The following is a 17,156-nucleotide window of genomic DNA, read 5'->3' on the forward strand; positions in this document are numbered from 1 at the left end:
CTGCCTTCCAGTAACTAAAATCCATTCAAAGTGAAAAGCTCCTCTGCACAAGAAAAGGGGAGCAGGGAAAGCGATTGCAGACGCCGAGCAGGAACCCCTTTCATCAATCTGTGCTTGTCTCGGAACGAGCAATGGTGCTGCGGGGCCAGTGAAAGCTCGCTGCACAGTCAGCTGCCCCACTCCCTCACTCACTGGCTTTTGTTTGCTTTCATTAGTGTCGCGTGAATGGCTGTAAATGGACTGCACATTCAGACGATGCAAACACCCTCCCTTTCTGTCTCAGCAAAACAATGCATCCGCACAGAGCTGGGAAGCCAGTGGCATGTTGACAGAAGCCTGAGCTATGTATTGTTAGTATAGTACTGTATACTTTTAGTGTTCCCAAAACCATAATGCATGTAGCTGCCACAAACCAAGAACAAAGGATACTGCATCCCCTTCTCCATTAGCATTATCCCTAAGCCTGAGAAATATGAAGTGAGGGACCAGGACATGTGTGTTTCATTTCTATTTTGACAACACCTGTGTATAGGAGCACCTGCCCTGGGATTCAAAGATGAATCCCTGTGTTGATAATTATATGAATGCTGCACCCAGCAGGTTTATGGCTTCCACTGGTAATTAAAGAGCTGTTTTGTTGCCCTGGGTGCTTGGTTAACCCAGTGTTTTGTAAACTGCTGATGTTGCTTTATTCAAACTAGGATTACCTCAGACGGCTGAAGAAATCAGCCAGACTTATTCAAACAAATGTTCTCAAGACAGGATGGTAGTTTGCAGAGGTACAGTGTGCATGGAAAAGCAATGTGGAGCTATTATCCTTTGTACAGCAGAACACCCATACTTACCACTAATGTCAATCAAAACTCCTGACCAACTCTGAACAATCACAGTGCTGTAATAAATACAATAAAAAAGTTACTTTTATATGTTTTAAAGTGACTTTTGTGGTGAATATTTCTCCACCTAATAAGAAAACCCACCACAGGTTCCTACTGCTGAGTGAAGGGAATACCCCAAATTTGGCCAGTGGTGCTAATAATCAAGCTTCAGACTGTTTACAGTCTACGTGTTCTTCCCATGAAGGGGACTATCAGTGTCCCCCTGTTTTAGTTACACAGTTTTAACTTGAAACATGACTTACTGAATGTGTAAGCACAGTATGCCACTATTGATCCTCTTTACACAAACTACACAGTCTTTACACAATTAAACTAGTGCACACTTAAACAAAGCACACAAACTACAACTACAATCGATAAAGATCTTCTATAAAAGACTGCGCTCCGTAGTAGTTAAAACACCAATGTTGTGCATTGCAAAAATATTAGGTTCATTACTAGTAGGGCGGGGAAACGTTTTTGTCGATTTCAACAAACAACTCAAAACAGGTTATTAATAATTTAAACACATCTGAAATTAATTTAAAAAAACTGTAAACGTTTAAATGTTTTTTTACGCACCAAATACGGCTACAGTTCCTATGCGGTAGCCATCTTGGATTTAAGTTTTGCACTACTGACACTAGCTTTTAGAATTTAAAAAAAAAGGATTTGTCCAATTTAATTCCAAGCTAGAATGTGATTAAATTGAAATATATATTTTATTGTACCCCTAAAAACACATTGGTCACTCTGCCAAGACTGTGAGGATGAAGTGACACCGAGACAAACACTACTGCAAAACAATGCATATGCGTCCTTCTTAAATATACATAAAACGTAACGTGTTATAGCACGTTTTAAAGGGCATTTTTGTCTGTTACAAAATAAACCATTATGCAATATTTTCGTAGTATTTGTTAGAAGTAAAAAGGTCAACGTTTTATACATTAACAATGTGCAAATAATGTTATTATACAAAACTGAATGAATTTGCCACTGGAAAAAAGCAGGTAATGTGAATATATATAATACGATGCATTTTTTTGTTTTTTTTTTGTTTACATGTTATAAATGCAACCCCAATGTAAACTAAATTTGTGCATTGTAAAATCACGTCTTCCACATGTTTTAACTTCCTTTCTATATTACAAATATATGTATTTAAATGGTCTAACATTTGCAGAATCAGATCCACTGTGAATTGCATCGATGCTACTCCTAGCTGTGTCTGCACTCTGAAACCAGTCATACCGCCTATGTCACTGCTGTCAATCACGCGTCAGTTTGTACCCCGCGTAATCTTAATGATTATGATTTAAATGATTATCATTCTGTCTCGTTACTACTTCTGGCAAATGTATATATCTCATGCATCACCCCATTTGTTAATAATGACACGACAAATTTTGCACAAAAGAATGCTGTTCTCCTTATCACTGTTTGGCGCCTTCTAACACACACAGCAGCACTCTGTGCCAGAGAGGGAACTTTTACTCGACGCCTGTAAAAACCCGAAGCGCGTCGCTTCTCCAAACTAACTCTCTTCTTAGATCACACTGCATGGTAACAACTCAAAGAGGGGCGTCTTCCGGTCACATTGCACTAACCAATGATATAGTTTTTGAGAGTTTGGAATTTGGTTTCCAAATACCGGCCCAAGTATCTTACAAATCTGGAATTGCCAATTATTTCTCACCCCAATTTGAAATGTACAATTATTTTTTACTTCAACCCGGCTCACCGCAGCCACGTCAGCACTGATTTAGGAGGGATGAAGACTGACACACGCGTCCTCAGAAACGTGTTCGGTCCAAAACATTCCATTTTTAAAAGATTAATTAAAAAGTTTATATTTTGTGAGGTTTATATAACATTTTCAGAAATTATTACGATTAATACGACGACGGGTTTCATTGCCTCTTGCGATATGTATTGATTTTAGAACTCTGTAAACGTAAAACTATTCAAACATTGTTAAATATTTATTTTCGATTGATGATAGCTGATCATTTTACATCGATTTCAAAACTGCGGGAGCTCTCACAGGGCCTGAACCCGCAATGTGACTGGGGAAATATACTTAACAAAACCAACAACAATTCAACGGCCACTGTCATTTTCATAATAAAACTCCACTCACTTGCAGTGCACCTTGTTGGAAAATACTGCCGTTTCAAAAAGTTGCTCTTCAATGCAACCCGCTACCTGCCGCAGACAGCTTCGCGCTTACTTCAGATTTCCAAACACGTCTTGGCATGCAACAAGCCACCTCTCACCCGGATGTTATAGTCATTACACCAAACGTAAATAAAACCACGTGTTTTTATATATCCCCATATCGCTGGTAGCAAGGATGAGAAAACAAATATAAACTGTCTTTTTATAAGGCAGTGTGATGGGAAGTCACGTTGACTTTTAAGGGGACCTAAAAATGTGGCGGAATCTTATGGAAGGTCATAAGGGTTAAAAACGCGTTATTTAGTACACGTTCCAGCTTGAATTTACTAGCCTGTGTGTTGCAATTTAATTTATTACGCTTATTAATTTAGCCAGTGACATCACTGAAAATGAAATAAGAGCCAGTTAATTTAAAGCAAGTAGTATGTGTAATAAAGAGTCCAATTAAAAGTGGCCTTACATTGAAACAAACAAACAAACAAACAAACCCTTCTGGGTACCTTGCTAATATGAACTGAATAGTGTCACAGACAAAAGAAATCGGACTTTGAAATATCGAGTGTGTAATTGCAGATCAATTAATTGTTATCTTCTTATTGTCATGTGACTAAAATAGTTTAAAAATAATAATAATAATAATAAAGGACATAAGAACAAGCAACCTGACAGCACAATTATCAATGAAAGGGCAGTTTTCTTAGATGCAGGGTAGTCATCTGGACCTGCCTTGTTTCAGTTCATTAAGGTCTAGCTGAATTAAAACATTACAAATAGAAACTGTAGGAGGACTGAGCGCTTATGAGATACTATATGGCGATGATCCCTTTAGTGTTTTTAATGGTAGCGCCTTCCCAAGTTCTCCCATTTCCTTTACCTGTAACAGTTAATCTCCATTCTGACAGATGTGGCAGATCTCTGTTAAGTGGTGCAGTATAATTGAAATGGTCTCAGTTTTGCAGATGAGTCATCAGCAATTCTACCCCTACCTGGCTACCGCTATGCACCATTCATTTGTAACAGGAAAATAAACCACAAAGGTGCAGCTTGGTTCAGTGTACATCTTGAATTCCCATTAAATTGCTTTTTTTTTTAAACACTGACGCAAAAGCTTAGGTGTGTCCATTCACGGTCCTGGAGAGCCATTCCACTCTGGGTTTAACAGGTAAATGGATATAATGAACTACTTCAGAGTCTGGATGGAGGTTTAATCTGTTCAATTAAAAAATTTAGAACAAGGTTGGAACAAAGTCCAGGACTGGAAGCACCAACTATGGCTATATTGAACACCTTGAGTTTAGGTAATAATGTCAACGGAGACATAAAACACTGGTATACTGAAAGGAAATAGAAGGCGGCTGGGACAGTTCCATTGTCCCATTAGCTGCTGAATCATCATTTGCCTGGTGAAACATTGCAACGTTACAGCCTTTTAACGCAGTGTGGATTCTCAAGTTCCCAGCACCTGGGGTTGATGCAATTGCCTATTTGGGTATGCAGTTGTGGGCTTATACATGTAATTAATGGTCCAGCTCTTTGTTTAAAACAGGCAGACTTACACACCCCCCCCCCCCCCCCCCCCCCAGCACTTTGTCCAAGGAGCTACCAGCCAATAGAAACCGTAGAGCAATGCTGTCTGAACCCACCACAGAATTCAAACAGCTATAGACAAATCAGGTTTTTACATTCTAGTCAGGCTTTTCTGTACATTACAATCAGTCATTATCTATGAACAAGGGCTTTTCAGTGATACATTTCAATTCATACACCTTCCTTGTCAACCTGTTATTTGCTATATAGATATCTATTTTTTAAAGTAGCCATTTTTTATAGTTTGTAAATATTTTATAATTAATCTTGCAACATAATGTGCATGATTTTTTTTTAAAACTTTGTATAAACAGGTGCAACATTTTAAAATTCCAGAAAGATCATTCTGTTGATTCCTTAATACTGGAACCTAGTCAGAAACAATTAAATAAACTGGAGTAATACTGGGCGAGGATCAGTGGCCCTGCCTCCCAAGCACCTCCAATCCTGAGGAAAAGGCTTGGCTGCAGGTTACAGATATTCTTTTAAAAAACTCATGCTTAATGAACCAGGTTTCTCGTGGCATTCTGATTTTGACGAAAACTCCAGGTATTTATCTGACTTCGAAACACTGAGTCTGAGTTGATAACAGGTGTTGAATTTCAGGTACCCTTTGATCAATTCTGCAGAAAAGATACCAGTTAAATCTCTTCATCCCATGCCTCTCATTAAAGAGATTGTAACAACTGTCTCAGAGTAACTACAATCCCAGCACACCCATGGACTGGTAAAATTCAATTTAAACCACAGCTTTGCTTTTCCCTGGAAACTCAAGGTTTTTTTTTGTTTTGTTTTCTCCTAAAAGCTTCTGAAATGGATTATTTCTATTTATGACTGGAAGAAAGGGAAGGCTCTGCTATATAGGTGCACTCCTCAGAGATTATGAGATTTCTCACTGTGTTCCCAGTTTATGTCACTGAATGCGACACACCCCCTTCTGTTAGCTTAGTGGAACTTGCCTGGGGGGATAGTAAAGCCTCTCTAAAAGGTGACTAATACCATTGAGGCTGGTTTGAGGTAGGAGGGGATAATAGACCAGCAGTAAAGAGAAAGTTACACACTTATGCAACTCAATCATATTTTCAAGAAAGCAAGTATTGTGTTAGGAAAGCCTGAGTGTAAAGCAACTTCGTAAAGACTTGAGTAATTTAAAAACCAGGGGCTTGCCTGGTCAAGGTACAGCTGCATGGTGTGCAGGGTGAGTCAGACAGCACAGGTTTGCATCTGTTGGGACTGTTTCTCCTCATCGCGTTACAGTGAACCCTGTTGGCCAGGAGCCCAGTAAGCTCAAAAGCGGACACTTGCAGGCAGCGCTCCAGATAAGGTTTTGGATCTGGGAATAAATTACCCTCTAATTTTAACACACTGAGAGTAAAATGCATATTAATAATACTGCTCAGGTAATAGGCAAACTTTCAGGCTGTTTATCTTTATGCAGATGACACTATTTTGTATTCAGTTGGTCCTACGCTGCCATTAGTAATGTCTGATTTGCAGCTTAGCTTTGATAAAATTCAACAGGCCTTCTATGACTTGCATCTTTCGCTGAACACTGATAAAAATAAACTTATGCATTTTAATAGAAGAAATATGACAGGTTCACTTAACAGCATTTGCAAAAATAGCAGTAGCAGTTTATAAATGTTTAGGTATTTGGCAAGGACAGTGCTTTGTCTTTTAAAACCCAGACTGATAAAGTGCAATCTAAAGTTAAATCTAGAATTGCTTTTCTCTTTCACAGTAACTCATGTTTCACACGGTCCGCTAGGTATACTCTAGTCCAGATGTCTGTTCTTCCAGTACTGGATTATGGTGATGTTCTCTACAAAATGGTCTTGAAAGCTGCTTTGGGAAGCTTGATGCTTTATACCATCCTGCTATTAGATTAATAACTGGTGCTTCTTATCTTACTCATCACTTCGATCTTTATATTATGGTTGTATGGCCCTCATTGCACACTAGGCGATAGGATCATTGGCTTAGCTTAGTTTACAGAACCCTGACTGGGAAAACCCCACTATATCTGCACAACCTGTTACAGTTCTCTGCTTCAGTTTACTACTTAAGATCAGATTCATTTATTAGATTGGTTCTTCCCAGAGTGTCCACTGTTTTTGGATGTGATTCATTTCAGTTTGCGGCTGCTAATGACTGGAACGAATTTCAAATTAATTTAAAACTACACAGTTTTGTTTTGGTGGATGTTTTTAATGGGAATCTGAATTCACTATTGTCTGATGCATTTGTATGTATTTGTTAATGTGTTATTCATGGATTTCTTTTTTCTTTGTTGTGTTTTTTTGCTTTTTGCTGTTGTGATGTTTGCCTCTTGACCAGATCATTGTTGTAAATGAGAATTTGTTCTCAATCTTCTTCTCTGGTAAAATAAAGGTTACATGAAAAATGAAGAATACTGTATAATCTTTAATGGTAATTGAATAGGCAGTAAAAAGACCCTTCCATTTTAACTGCATTGTTACTGTGAACTGCTGTAGAACCACACGTATGTTCTACAAGATTCTTCGAGGTATCACACTGACTCTCCAAATGAATTGCGTTATTTAGATTTTAACATTACATTCTTAAACTCAGAGAACATGTTATAACTTAAATATAAAGTCATACAGATAAATAAAATAAGGCAATGCATTAATAAGTTATCAAAGAGTTTGTTTGATATTATAGGCACCTTGTTCCAGATGGATTTATAGCTGCACTGGGGTGTTTACGCCACAACCTGTGTAGCTTTGAATTTTTCTTATTCTTACTGTGATTGGCTGCAAAGACAACAGGGCTAGCCAGAGATTGGATAAGGCTAGCCAGAGATTGGATAATGTTTGTTAGATTTTTCTTGTGTACAGTTTCCTAGTAACTGAAGACGTTGTATTCTGGGAGATATAGTTGTTAGTGGAAGGGGAGAAAGACAATCTGTGCAGCAAAATTGCTGTGCTTATTTTTACTCATTAAATACAATTTTAGTGCATATTTTGGATTTCTTCACGCGTAAAAACAGCAGATATGCAGCTTATCTGGACCACTGCTTGCAGGGTTGGCCTTTGTCCTTCAGAGGTCGGTAGCTCTTGAGTTCCTGGCTGTAAAAGAGGAAGCCGGCTTGGTCGTGGGATCAGAGGATGCCCACTGAATCTTCAGTTCTCCTGAGCTGTGTGGGGAATTGCTGCGGTGAAGGGAAAAAAGGGTTGGACTTTCCAAATTGGAGAAAAAATCGAGAGCAAAAAAAATGTTAATTAAATAAAAAAGTAATTCCAAACCATTTGAAAAAATCTAGTCAGTTAATGTTGATTAAAAGTATCGGTGACAATTTTTCAGTGTTACCCGACAACCGTTCATAGTCATTTAAAGGGTTGGATCCGATCCAGCCGAGCGAAGTAGCTGGGGGGTTAGATCATGCTATTGCGTATCGAAATGCTGCGCAAGGGCAGGGCTCATTAGAAGAGGTATCGGGTGCCCTGGAGTTTTATTTGTTTTTATACTTAATAGAATAAACATTTCAGGCTGGTGAGAACATTGGAGTTATATGGGCTCCCGGCAGGTGCTGAGTGGCTGCTAGCTCAGGTCATGCAGTACAGGCATACTCCGAATTCACTGCTGGAGATCGGATAGGTGGAGGGAAAGCCGAAGATAATGACATCACCGCCCAGGACAGGCACAGTTCCGTGTAATGACGGAAGGAGACAGAGAGGGACGTTGGTTTGGAGAAGGGACTGTTTTTGGGTCCAGCTGTGTCAGAAACATGGGGCTACGCTATACAGAGGAGCTGACAGACAGCGCACCCACACCAAGAGATTGGAAGAGTGCAGTGCTGCTACAAGGAGGCATCCGAGTGGTTCAAGTTTCAATTACTAGAGGAATGAATAAGCCCTGCAAGTCACTATGCTCTTAAAACTGTACTGGTGAGCAGGATAAACCAAAGCATTGATACATCACAGTAATCTGATCAACTGAAACAATAATGTGATGAGTCTTATAGGATCTTTTGGATGGATCAGCGGTTAGAGAAAGGGGCTTGTTACCAGGAGGTTCCCAGCTCAGCCATGGACTCACGTAGCCATGTGCTCTTGTCCTTCAGATGAGACGTAAAACCGAGGTCTTATTGCAAGTGACTCTGCTGCAGCAGTTGTAATGCATAGTTCACCCCTAGTCTCTGTAAGTTGCTCTGGATAAAAGCATCTGCTAAGTGACTAATTAATAATTATCATAAAGTTTTAAATATGAATACCTTAAAACACCTTACATTCTGTTAGAACTATGTAAAAACAATTTACTGCAATTTATTCCAAAATATGTCCATCTTATTACTATAATTAGTGGACTCTAGTGAAAGGTGTAATCATTGCAATGTATTTAGTTTAAAGTGAATTACACCTATGCTACGTTCCAATGAGTACTGGGCGAGGTGAATGTCTGGAGTGTGATAGAATGCCTGTTTAGAGTGTTCAGGGATCATTGTTTGCTATCTGCCAAGGGATATGTAGCTCAGAGGCAGGTGAAAGGTGGTAGTAAATGTGGTGCTGAGGTCAAAGCAAGTTAACACAGTGAATGTGAAGTGAGGCCCCGGGCAGGTTCTGTCACTGTCGCCTGTAATCTTATTCAAAACCTATAGATCACCCTGAACTAAATTGCAAGCCTGGTGTTTCAGGCATATTTTTGGATCTGCATACTTGCAGTTCAGCGGGCGTAAAATGGAGGCGACAAGATTCTCAACTGAACGAGAGGCAAACACGGCTGGCTAAAGTGGCCCAATGTAAGCTTGTGATTACTGGCTCCAGTTCACTGCTTCCCATGTATAATCTGACAGCTTTGTGGGATAACATGCTGCAGGACCAGCATTGAAGCCAGTCTGCACCTTTCACTCTCAACGTTATTCTTTGTTTTTGGAGAGCTGTGAGCACAAGGCTATGCACTCCTGTCACGTGGGTACTTTGAGAGACATGACAGGAAGCGTGGAGAGAAAGACTGAGAGCCTGGGGGCCAGTTCATTAGTGTCACAGCACTGCAGTTCATTATTGTCACAGCACTGCCAGTTCATTAGTGTCACAGCATTGCCAGTTCATTAGTGTCACAGCATTGCCGGTTCATTAGTGTCACAGCATTGCCGGTTCATTAGTGTCACAGCACTGCCGGTTCATTAGTGTCACAGCACTGCCAGTTCATTAGTGTCACAGCACTGCCAGTTCATTAGTGTCACAACACTGCCAGTTCATTAGTGTCACAACACTGCCAGTTCATTAGTGTCACAGCACTGCCAGTTCATTAGTGTCACAGCACTGCCAGTTCATTAGTGTCACAACACTGCCAGTTCATTAGTGTCACAGCACTGCCAGTTCATTAGTGTCACAGCACTGCCAGTTCATTAGTGTCACAGCACTGCCAGTTCATTAGTGTCACAACACTGCCAGTTCATTAGTGTCACAGCACTGCCAGTTCATTAGTGTCACAACACTGCCAGTTCATTAGTGTCACAACACTGCCAGTTCATTAGTGTCACAACACTGCCAGTTCATTAGTGTCACAGCACTGCCAGTTCATTAGTGTCACAGCACTGCCAGTTCATTAGTGTCACAGCACTGCCAGTTCATTAGTGTCACAGCACTGCCAGTTCATTAGTGTCACAGCACTGCCAGTTCATTAGTGTCACAACACTGCCAGTTCATTAGTGTCACAGCACTGCCAGTTCATTAGTGTCACAGCACTGCCAGTTCATTAGTGTCACAGCACTGCCAGTTCATTAGTGTCACAGCACTGCCAGTTCATTAGTGTCACAGCACTGCTAGTACAACACTGGATAACACTTTAAAATAAGTGTCTATTCATGATTATTTCACATGCATTAAGGGAAATGTTATGAATTCTTAAAAAGTATGGCATGAACTCATGGATAAGACTTTTGAATTCAATGGGAATTGCATTTGAAATCAGTAGGATATCATGTGTTAGTTGCATTGGAATTACAGACACTTAAGTGTTACCCGACACTGTCAGTGTTCTCTGTTGTTTCTGATTGGCTAGATTAACATTCACCCCCCAGAAATAGGCACTATGAACCAGGGGCTCTTTTTAAAGCTACTTTGCCCTGCTGTTCTGAATGGAAGAGCAAACAATAACGTAAAAAAACCACCAAGCAACAAATTTGTTGCAGGTAGAATCTGTTGCATTTGTAGTTTTAGACAGGTCTTTTTTTACCAAGCAAAAATAAGTAATTATGCTACTTATCCCAAGGCCACAAAACTTTAGCATGGTGTCAAAAATAATAAAACAACGGTATACTTCCTGGAAACCATGCTGTCATTATTCCAATGCCAAATCGTCTGTTGGTTAGGTTTTCAAAGAAGGCTGGCTTGTGATATTTTCTTTTACAGTTTCTTTTATATTTTCAGTGCCATTAACAGTGTCATCATTTATACACTCTTTCTTTCTTTCTTTCTTTCTTTCTTTCTTTCTTTCTTTCCAAGGTGGAATAAAAGAGCAAATGAAAGCAGGTGTAGATGCCACACTGAATCAACACAGACAGAGTACTGGCCTGAATAATCCCTTTTAAAAGAGGAGCGCTAACGCAAACAGCCTTAGCAGAACACTAGGACCCCACCTCAGTCTCCAGAGGAGGAGCTTCTACACAGAAACCAGACGTCTAGTAAGTGACAAAATCTGTACAGTGTGTGTGGCCTCCTTTAGGCTGTTTTGAATTCTACACATGCTGCTCAAATGGTCATGAAGATTATTATTATTATATTATTATTATTATTATTATTATTATTATTATTATTATTATATTATTATTATTATTATTATTATTAGTAGTAGCAGTAGTAGTAGTTATTGTTTTTGTTATTATTTGTATTGTTAAAGACTGAAGCTGATATATAGCCCCACTCAGACTGGTAAGGAATGCATGAAGATGACTAAAGCATATTTAATGACGCTTCTCTGCTTGAACAGTCAGTCTCAGGTTACACAAGATGGCATAGCATTGTGCTAACAGTAAAGGTCAGGCCTGTTGAAATATTCTCATCAGCTTTCAGAGGGATACGCTCTATAATATCTGAAGTAGCCCATCCTCTAAGCTCAGTGCTCTTCCGTTCATTAACCCAACTAGCCTAAAGGTTGACTAGAATACTGGAAACAGAGTGATTGAAGTTTCAGTTACTGTCTCGATGTTTGTTTAAGCCATAATCACATTCATTTTAAGCTGTGAATGAACAGATACATGTCTCATCTCCGTTCCCATAGCCTCCTCAATACCATTAAAATCCAATGCAAAACCCTTAGAACCCCTTGCTGAAGATTAGTTTAAGACTGGCTCAGATTTCAAAAAGATTCAATTAAATACTAAAAACCTCTGCTAAGCACAGTCGTACCAGGGCCTCACTTTAGTTTAGCTGCTGCATATTGAACTGGATCACTACTGAATCAGTGGGCCCTTTTCACAAGACTTTAAAGACTACTGTAAGCATGCTTTGTTCATGCAAAAATACTTTGCTCAGAGACCTAAATAACCTTTCATTTGTAAATGGTTAAATCGCGAAACGGTTATTTTTGTCGGTGACTCTGAGTGTATAACACATACGCCTACAGGATCTAGTCTATAGTTTATGTAACACTTTGCTTGAATCAAGTAGTAGCTACATCAGTAACATCAAACAACAGTGATTGCAAACAATTGACTGTTACAGAAGGATAGAGACGCCTCTGTCAGCTAAGAAAACAACCCTTGTACTGAAAGACTTCAAGGGAGCCATGACAATACAAAACCCTTACTGCCCCCGCAGCCTAAACAGATGAAGCTTCAGGGACTGGAAGAGACGCTCTGGTAATGCTTTGTAATGTCAGGATTCCGATGTACATAAGCATTACGAGAGCATGCTTTCCTTTGAATTCATATGAAGCTTCTGTCAATCCCAAGCAAGGTCTTACAGTACTATTGCTCATGCTTTAGGTTCTCTGTGTTACATGAAATAAGAGCTTGTTAATAAAATTCTCAGCTATTCATGTTTATTACACTGAAGATATAAGAGCAAAGAGATGGAGAGAGGCACTGGGTTAGCAGACCTTCAGGGCAGCTCTGAAATGCCCTGTTGCTAATTTTACTCAGAAAAATCGAAAGGGCGCTGACAAATGTTGTTACTAGATCGTAGCAGGGCAATGAATTGCATTCTAACATTTTAAAATTCTTTAGCAAATTGCGAAAGTGATTTAAACTGTGCAGTGTTCGACGCAGAAGAGTCAAATTACAAATATCAGGCTTTAACTCATTATTTATTTCCAGAATGTTTTGATGAATGAAACACAGAGCTCTGTTCACAAAGCTTTAATTCATGAGAATGTTTTTTGTGAATAAAATAATGATTGATACTTATGAGACTAGCAACAGCAATAAACAGTTTTAGAAATATCAAATGTTATTTTATTCATAAAACAGAGTGAAAATACCTTCTTTGAACAACTCCTGAGTTAAAGTTTTGTGAATGCAGCCACAGTTTTATTTAACTGACTCACTTCATGAATTCTTCAGCTCTATTCACAACTGTAAGTGTTTTAGGGAATGTTTTGTTTTTTTAAGTGTCTTTAAACATTGTGTTAGTTTAAACAGCTCTTTGAAAAACAACAATACACTTCTACCCTTTCTAAACATATAACCCTCAGTTATATTTTTTTTTTATCAGAGTGGTTTTCACTATATTATCATTTAATGAGATATTATAAATGGAAACTGTCCTTGCTGTGTTATTGTTGCAAAGCAAATGTTGGGGTTTGTATAATGCCTGGACATGTTATTATTAACTTGTGAGTCTTGTGAATGTCTTGTTGCAGTCATTTGAAAATTTGCATACAACTTCATAATGGTGGGGAAACGATGCCATGCGCCCATAACGCATCAACAGGACATTATCAGATGGGAGCACATGTAAAGTAAATAAAAATTAAACAAAACCGAACTTGTGAAAGCAAATCATGGATCATTTAGGCTGGTCCCCGTCTTCCAAAAAACACAAGAAGCTTAAGACTGACACCAAATAATCAGCTGTGTACAATGAAAGTGGGGGATGGAAGGGCCATGCTGGAAAAGACTCTGTTATCACACTGAATGTCATGGGAGCCTGGTTTATTGATACAGATAGCAGCAATGCTGAGCACTAATTGCTTGTTGCCTAGGAGGATAGTGCACATCTGAGGGATCGTTTTCCGACCTGATGGTGAATAATCATTTGTTTGATCAACTGAATTTCTCATCTGGTAAATGAAAGGTCAACCTTCTAGAAGTGCATGTGTTCTTGTTCCTATGAAGTAAACAGCAGTTTGTTTTGTGATGCATTCTGCTAGTGGTCAGGATTTCATTTCTCAGTTTCCTAAACTGATCGTGTGCTAGGCGCTGTTGTTTATTATTTCACCCCCCTTTTTAAACACAAATGGTTTCAGAACCATTATGCTGAGCATAAAAAACTGAGCTAGCATGAGAAAGTCCATTTGACCAGGTCTATTGTGAAGGTGTTGAGCTCCCTTGGGTTTTATATTTGTACTGTTCATCTTTTGTATTGTGTAGAGCTCCCTTGGGTTTTTATTTGTTCATCTTTTGGGATGTCCAAGTTGTGCTCTGAAGAAACAGTAAAGAATATTTTGATGAACCAATCGTTTTAGAAAAAATAAAATCTGGAATACGGCAAGCTCTTGTGCAGCTAACATTATTCACCTAATTAAATGAACAAGCTACGAAGACTGGCCTCCGTCCATTTCCAGCTGTTTCGTTCTCAATTACTGGATGTACACCAACCAGTTGTAAACCAAACCCGAAGAAAGGATTCTTTGACTGGGTTTGGACTAGCAGTAAAAACAAACACTAAAAACAAACACTAAAAACAAGACTTCCAGTCGATATGGTGAATGAGGATCGGACCACAACTGCTCTTCAGAATTTCCTTTAAAAACCCATCTGTGAATTTGAACCTACTTAATTACTCCCATAGCTAAACTTTAGTCATGCTTTTTTGCTTGGGCTACCCTTGCATTGTTGTCATTAGTATGCCGCACTTCTAAATATCCTACACATGCAACAGCTGTAGAGTTAGACAGAGCTGCATGAAAATGTGTGTACTCTCAAAGACAAAATATCCTTTTATTTGCTCAGGAAGTAAAGTATGCATCTGGTTTTACTGCATGGTTGGTCACTTTGTTATTTTATACATACATAGTGATATTGAATACTGGCACACAGAGATGGTGTAGAGCATTCAGTGCGTAGTCTTCATCTGTTCAAAGAGCTTTGTGTTATACACAAAAACCAGCTGCTTTAAATGCACAATATTAGATTAAATAAAACTCCCCCAAGATCATTTAATTGAGTGATGAAAATGGATGAAATCAGGACCATCTATTGATCCTCATGGTTTTGTAGTAATTATGAGCCTACAGCCAAGCAAATCCAAAGGGCTATTTTTACTAACAAAATATTTGCATCAGTGAAGCAACTTAGTTACTTACCGCTGAAAGTAGTGCTCAGGACAGTACTGTAAAGTTGCATGAGGTGGATGTTCAAAATTCATGCTGTGCTACTGCTCTTCCAAACTAAAATTACAATTCAAACAATAATCATAAATGAAACAAAGAGAAATAAATAAACACAGAAATAAATAAACAAAAACAAAAACAAAACTATCAGTCTAAAGTGCTGGGTGGTCAAGTGCAAAGGAGTGAAAGGCGATTCGAGTTTTCTTTTGCAATTGTTATTTTTTCACAGGAGTAAACAGGCGGGGCCGATTCCTCAGCCTGACCAATGAGAATGAGCGGAGGGATTGGGTATGACAGCCACTGCTGGGCATGCCAATTGAACATCTTTTGCATCTTAAGAATTTAGGATGTAAATCAAGCACATTTTCCACTTGTTTGTTTGCCTCACTCTGGAACTTGATCTCAGCTCTCTATCCTCATTGGCTGGCTCAGCTCTTGCATCACTGTTTAATTTCAGCAGTTCTGTTATCAGTAGCCACCCCCGTGCTTCAGATGAGCCCTCCCGTCTTGCTGTGCGGCTGATGGATCACTTCTAGAGAATCTGGGGGCAGATGTGTCCAATAAAAATGCCCAGGGGGGTTTTGTCTTTTGAGTCACTGGTTATTTTTAAACAGCTGCTGCTGCAGAGGTTAAAGCAAAACTCAGAAATGTTCAGGAGGGAGGAATTGTATTGTGCAAAGAATTGTAACCTTTACCTACCTTGTTGCTTCAGAAATGGCTACTAGTGGCAGGCAGGTTTTGTGTAATAATGCAGAGGATCCTTGTAATTCCACCCCTCCTTGGAAGAAGAAGTTACCACAGGTGTAAAAGCTGTCTCTCTGATGATGGTGGAGTGAAGACACTGGTATCTTTTGGTTTCCCCACTGCAATTCCACCAATCGCTTCTAATGTAATTAACAAGTGAATAAAGTGAATGTCTTCTTGACAGACTGGCATGTACAGCAGCAGATTGAAGTTCTGGTAGTCCAATACCAGCAACCTGTCTGTGAATACTAGAGTATCCTTAATACTCCCCTCCCCCTTTACCCAACACATGCATTCAACCATCACTCTTTTTCTCCCACACAAATAGTACCAGCTGTAAACTTAGACTACTTTTGTGGTTTTCAGGAATGAATGGCACATGAATCAGGGAGCTAAAATAAAACAGAGGCCAGTAAAAAGGGATAAAAAAATTTAAGCTGTGTATCTATGGAACACAATCCTGTCCTCGAGAGTTGTACTATCAAGAAGAAATGGAAAGAAGAGGGGAGGGGGGTTATGACCTACTACTCACCTACCCATAATGCACCTCTCACTCCCCCCCTCCTCTGCCTCTCGCTCTCCATTTCTACGTGCCAAAGCAGTGGAAAGTTATTTTAAACTGACACCCCTCAGCCCATGCCCAGACAGATAGTTACTAACATCTGCGAATTGTAAATCCATTTAAAAACTGCAGTCCTGAACTGAGTCCAATTGAAACACTACTGTGTGCATTAAGTGTAACCTTAATGCATCCAAATTAGTGCCACTTTGTTTTTCATGTCAAGGCAGGAGATGCCAGAGTGTAACTTCTATAAAATGAATCTCCCAATACGTGAAATGCAATAATCATATCAAAGAATAAGGTGAAGCTGTGTTGAATTCAAATGGTGGCAGATCTTAATACTTCCCTTGCTTCAAACATTCAATCAGACCCTCTCTGGTGTGTTTACAGATAGAAATGCACTAGGTGCAAATGTTTACAACAAGCTCATTACCTTCTCTAGAAATACTAATCGTTTGTCCAAGTGTAGGTGCCCCTACAACCTCAGCCAAAGTGGGAACAGACAAACCAAGAGATGTTATGACGAAGTTGTATAATGCACTGATGGAGCCACATAACATGCTTAATTCTGGTGAACCAAAACCAAGACCAGGTGACAAAGTTAGACATTACAGAGGGCAGGAGGCACTTTTTTACACAGAGAGAGGTGAGTGTACTGAATGAGTTATCAAGTCATGTAGTTGCTG

At 39.3% G+C, this 17,156-nt stretch overlaps 1 protein-coding gene across 5 annotated transcripts in view; it reads right to left on the reverse strand.

Moving 5' to 3' along the window:
* LOC121326710 (tumor protein 63-like) overlaps window positions 1–15,214 on the reverse strand; it is a 61,041-nt gene extending 45,827 nt beyond the window's left edge. For all 5 annotated transcript variants that reach the window (XM_041270114.1, XM_041270113.1, XM_041270112.1 and 2 more), the window contains exon 1: window positions 15,138–15,214. In XM_041270114.1, the coding sequence (XP_041126048.1) occupies window positions 15,138–15,199 (62 nt within the window). In that variant the 5' untranslated portion in view covers window positions 15,200–15,214. The remainder of the gene's footprint in view (window positions 1–15,137) is intronic.
* Window positions 15,215–17,156: the final 1,942 nt, after the last annotated feature.

Source organism: Polyodon spathula, chromosome 14 (assembly GCF_017654505.1).
Source record: "Polyodon spathula isolate WHYD16114869_AA chromosome 14, ASM1765450v1, whole genome shotgun sequence".
In the NCBI taxonomy this organism is placed as follows: domain Eukaryota; kingdom Metazoa; phylum Chordata; class Actinopteri; order Acipenseriformes; family Polyodontidae; genus Polyodon; species Polyodon spathula.